At 34.7% G+C, this 5,380-nt stretch overlaps 1 protein-coding gene across 1 annotated transcript; it reads left to right on the forward strand.

The window, feature by feature from the left end:
* The first annotated feature begins 4,074 nt into the window (after positions 1-4,074).
* Positions 4,075-4,629, forward strand: LOC145122236 (uncharacterized). Its single transcript, XM_079057872.1, has one exon. The coding sequence runs from the start codon at positions 4,075-4,077 to the stop codon at positions 4,627-4,629; it is 555 nt and encodes a 184-aa protein (XP_078913998.1).
* Positions 4,630-5,380: the final 751 nt, after the last annotated feature.

Here is a 5,380-nt window from a genome sequence, read left to right on the forward strand (position 1 = left end):
GGTGTATTCCTCCATAGTCAAACTCCCCTTCTTCAAGTTCAAAAACTGGTTCTCCAGTTCCAGTATGTTCTGAGCAGAACAATACTTCCGCTTGAAATGCACCAGGAACTTTGTCCATGTTAGTTGCACTGACTCATTTGGGCTTATTATCTTTCCCAATGTGTTCCACCAACAAACAACTGATCCCTTAAACTGTCTCACCACGTAGGTGGTTTGCAACCTTCTGGTGCAACCACAGGTGATGAAAGTTTGCTCCATCTCCGAAATCCAGTCCATAACTCCCACCGGGTCTTCTTTTCCGGTGAAGGATGAGGGCTTGCAAGTCATGAATTCCTTATACTTGCATTTGTTCCTAGAAGCTCCTTCATCCAGGTTGTTCCTCCTAAATACTTAAGGTTCTGCTTGACTCACGGTCCAACTATAGTTCCCTTCCTATGACTAACCTTCATTCAGTTCGAGCTGCTCAACAGACACCGTGGGTTCTCTTCCATTTTCCCGGATCAACTGACGCATTTCCTCTCTTTGCTCGGCTAACCGAGCTCTAAGCATTTCCATTGTGTCAGGTTCAGCTACCGGCACTGCTTCAAGCGCACACTCAACTACTCGTGGCTCAGGCTGATGACTCTCGTGATCATTTCCTAGTCTACTACGTGTCCTCACCATGATGTTCTATACACCAAAGAATGCATTCATTGTATAATGACGAGAATATATGTATAAGGAAGATAGACGCATAAATCTCCTTATCACTCCAAAAAGTTATATGTCAGTTTTAATACCATAATTAAACGTTTAGAAATCCGAACACATAAAATTTCCATATCCGACCGGCAATAAACCATAGATCTGAACATCCTAAAGCATCCAAAGGCATCCTATAGCATCCTAAGGCGGATTATAACTATAGCATGTGTAAATCATTTAGCACATAGAAACAAATTAGGCATCTATCCTAAAGCAAGCTAGTGCTCGTGTCTATTCAGGTGTACTATCTAAAATATGTTGGATCTGTATGCCCAAGAATCATTATTGAGTGACATTGCTAATAACATATAATCTTATAGGGTCACACCTTAATCAAGTTGGTACTTATTGAATATTTATTATATGTTTGATATTAATAAATAAATTCAACTCTTGTATTTAATTAGAGAAAAATTATTGTTCTATGAAAACAATATTATAAGAAGTAGAAAAATAGTCTTTATATGATAAGGTATCATATAATAAGTCATGTACAAAGTTTTGGACACTTTGGTTAACCATGATTAAATCAAGGACTTACTCTACGATGGTTAAAGGACAAAGTAAACAATTTTTTATTCAAAAGGCCATATGGCCGAAAGTTGTAAGAAGTATGGAGGATGCTCGTCAACCTCGATGATAATATTCCCCATGCCTCTCTTTATATCCTATACTTTTGGATATAATATTCAAAAGGCCATGCTTGGATGAGGTTATAAATAGAGGGTCTTATGCATGAAGAAGACACAAGTTTTTGGTCTAAAACTTCTCCTCTCTTTCTCTCAAAATCGTGAGCTACTAAAGGGCTTGGAGCTCTTTCCTTTTTGAAGATATTACTAGCTTTTGGTGTTTACTTTGTGTCTTTCTTTTAGTGCTTAATTGTTTAATAACTTAAGGCTTAAAGATAGAAAGTTGTACAAGAAGAAATCTAGCAATTTTTGGTACCTTATTCTTGTTGGTGGATTACTTGTAGGGAAGATCAAACTCCTTGTTCTTGCCATCTACTTCAACACCCCAAATCCAAGAGGGTCCAAAGGCTACAAAGGTTGTAATTTCTAAACACCCTATGGTTGTTAAAATATCATTCTAACCTTTTTAAAAGGATTCTTGATGGTTTGTTTTGTTGCTTCACTCGAAATTTGTAAGAAAATTTTTAAAGCTTCTGTTGCCGGTTTTTGCGAAAAACTATATATTTATGCAACAAAATCTCTTCAATGGTATCAGAGCCATCTTTTAAATATTAGAATGATTTTTTATGTTATAATTATCTTTGATTTTTGGAAAAAAAGCATGGATTTCTTTTTGGCTAAATAAATGTCCATATTTGTTTTCTTTGGCAACTTGTTGTTAAAAGTGTTTATTTTTTATATAACCATTTTTCATGCATTTTGGTTATATAAAAGTTGCCTTAGAAAAAACAAAGAGTTGTTTTGTTTGATATGTTTGTTATGTATAAACAAGCCATTAGGAGATTTGTGGTTGGTATTTATTTATTCATATGATGATGTAATAGATAAATAGGTATTTCATTTGTTAATTTTTATATGTAATAAATTAGTTTTAGACTAGTTGTATTTTATTTTTTATAAAAATATAACAAGATGGAGCATGAAGTTATTATGAAGACATGGAGCCTTTTCAAGACCTTGAAGTGTCCTAATAAGTCATTTAGGAAATGACTTAATATTTGTTGTGATGCCTCACAGTAAATATTACTAGAAAATGTCTTTGTTTATACATTTTAAATGCATGCTTGTGATGTTTATTTTGTTGTTATAAAATGTTGAAAATATTTTTTCCATGCTAAAACATTTTTACAAAAAAAATTAACATCAAACTTGGGGTTTAGAGTTTTATATAAAAGTTTCAACATAAGATGTTAAAATTGAGTTTTTGTTAAAAAGAGTTTTTGAATTTTTTAAAAAAAAACTCTAAAGTAGCCAAAACTTTTAAAGATATAAAAAGTTTAAAATATTTTTTAAACTTAATCTAAACTCAATAACTTGATAATAAAAGGTTGTTTTATTAATAAAATTAGAAACCGGTTCCAATCTGTATAACGTCGAATTAAAATGGGTAGGTCACATGATGTCCATGAAATATATTTCTCTAAATTTTTTATTTTTTTGGTCAGTCGATCCACAAGTTGGGCTAATTAGAACAGCACTTTAATTGTCATCGTACAATGAGTGAGATGGCAAACGGGCAACAAGCTGTGCCGCTAAGCCTTTTTGAATGGTAAAGCTAATTCTTTTAAAGACTACATCTGAAGATCTAGGGGATATAACATTACTATGCATAATTCGTTGTACTCTTTTAAGAAGCTCTACCGTATCCGGTGCGAGGAAACCAAACGTATCAAATGCAAATGGTATGAACACGTGTTGATTTTCCATGCACGACTTCTCATGTTTGGTGACTTTGCCTGTAGCTACTTTTAAAGCAGCATGTCCCGCCGTGAAACCCCCCGCCCTCAGGCCCACGAGAGGGGATACCCCTGTAAGATCCACACATGCGTGTTTCCCTCCGACCCATCCAAAAATCAAAATGTCAGCCGGTCTGAGGGTTGACCTTCCTTCTGTTGGGTCAGTCGAGAAATTAACAGGTGCCTCTTTCTTAGCGGAAACATCTTATGCAATAAATTCAAGTTTATGATTTTTATATGACCGGTAAAATTGAAGATAAATTATAACCGGTAAAATTTTATATGAAATAAATTCAAGTTTATGATTTTTGGAACACTTTAAATGTACCATGAAATATCTTATGCATGAAATATTCATGATACAAAATGTTTTAAAATGCTAGAATAATAAAACATTGATAAAAGCCCTTATTTACAAAACTTCAAATCTATGCAATCCATTTAAAAATCACTTGAGATTTTTGTGCAGTTCATGTGGATTTTAGGATCACCTTATTCATTTGAGTTGTCAAAAAATAGTCAAGGTATTTTTAATATTTGCTTATGGGATAAAGGTCACTTAACCATTTGTGAAATATAACTCACATGTTTTTTAAATGAATGATTTGATCAATTTCTTATGTGATAAAGGTCACCTAAGCATAAGAGTTTTGAGGCATAGATGGGATGAACATGCCATATAAAAACAAAGTAATGTTTTTGGATCCCATAAATCTAAGAATTACATAAGAGTTGTAATTGGTTATCGTAACTTACCGATCAACAAAATCACTTGAGTAGTGGGTCGTGTCCTCAGGTTATTTTAGGTGATGTGGATCTTAGCTTTTCAGAAATATAATTTGAAGGGTAATTAATTTGAAAAGAATTCATAACAAATATATTAAATGAATCTTATTATTTTGTAGATGACTACCCCAACTGTAACCACCTCATCACTCACCATCCGATCCATCCTCGAAAAAGAAAAACTAAGTGGACCCAATTTTCTTGATTGGTTCAGACAACTGAGAATTGTCCTCAAGCTTGAGAAAAAGGACTATGTCCTTGATGAACCTATCCCAGAAGAGCTCCCAACTAATGCTCTCAAAGCATCGAAAGATGCTCGGGCGAAACATGTTAATGATTCAACCGAAGTGGCTTGCATCATGCTTGCAAATATGACTCCTGAACTTCAAAAAACTTTTAAGTTTCATGAAGCGTTTAAAATGATTGAACAACTGAGAGTTATGTTTCAAATTCAGGCTAAGCAAGAGAGGTTTGAGACCTTGAATGACTTCATTGGTTGCAAGATGGCCGAAGGATCTTCTGTGAGTGCACATGTACTCAAAATGAAAGCTTATGTTGAGCAACTTGCCCGTGTCGGATTCCCATTTGTGGATGAGCTAGCGACCGATGTGATCCCAGCCTCATTGCCTAATTCATTTAACCAATTTGTGATGAACCTCACAATGAATGACTAGGAGAGGAGCATCAATTAGCTTCATAACATGCTCAAAAATGTTGAGGCAAACATCAAGAAATTCGGGAACAATCAAGTGTTGATGATCCGTGAGGGTCAAATCTCCAAGAAGAAAACCAGTAATAATACCGGTAAGGTGAAAGGCAAAGCTGGAAAGAAAGGCAATGGCAAGGGCAAGGGAAAGGGTAAAAGGAGGCTTCCTTCTACTAACCCAACTCCTAAAACCAAACCTGCTGCTCACACTGATTGCTTTCACTGCAATGAAAAGGGACACTGGAAGCACAACTGTCCCAAATACCTAGAGGAACTTAAGAAGATCAAAGCCAACCAGGTTGGCACCTCAAGTATATATGTGATTGAATTATATGTATTCCGTACTAATTCTTGGGTATTCGATACTAGAAGTGGTACTAACATCTGTAATGATTTGCAGGGACTAAGGAATGTTAGAGAACTAAGAAATGGCGATTTGGAACTTCATGTTGGCAATCGCACTCGAGTAGCTGTCAAAGCCATAGGACAATATCATCTTTTGCTTCCAAATGGCCTTAATCTTATTTAAAACAATTGTTGTTATGTACCTAGTATAACTAGGAATATTATCTCTACTTCTCGTTTGTATGAACAAGGTTTTCGTTATAAGTTTGACTTTGATTCTGAAAACATTTCTTTGTTTAAAGATAATGTGTTCTATTTTGAGACTAGTCCCAAAAATGGAATATATGAAATCGATTTAAATGGTTCATACACAA

The sequence above is a fragment of the Lactuca virosa genome, chromosome 6 (assembly GCF_052849685.1).
Source record: "Lactuca virosa cultivar CGN04683 chromosome 6, Lactuca_virosa_CGN04683_v6, whole genome shotgun sequence".
Classification (NCBI taxonomy): domain Eukaryota; kingdom Viridiplantae; phylum Streptophyta; class Magnoliopsida; order Asterales; family Asteraceae; genus Lactuca; species Lactuca virosa.

What these genes read in the sequence shown, in the direction of transcription:
- LOC145122236 (XM_079057872.1), top strand. Translation starts at nt 4,075, where the DNA reads ATGACTACCCCAACTGTAACCACCTCATCACTCACCATCCGATCCATC.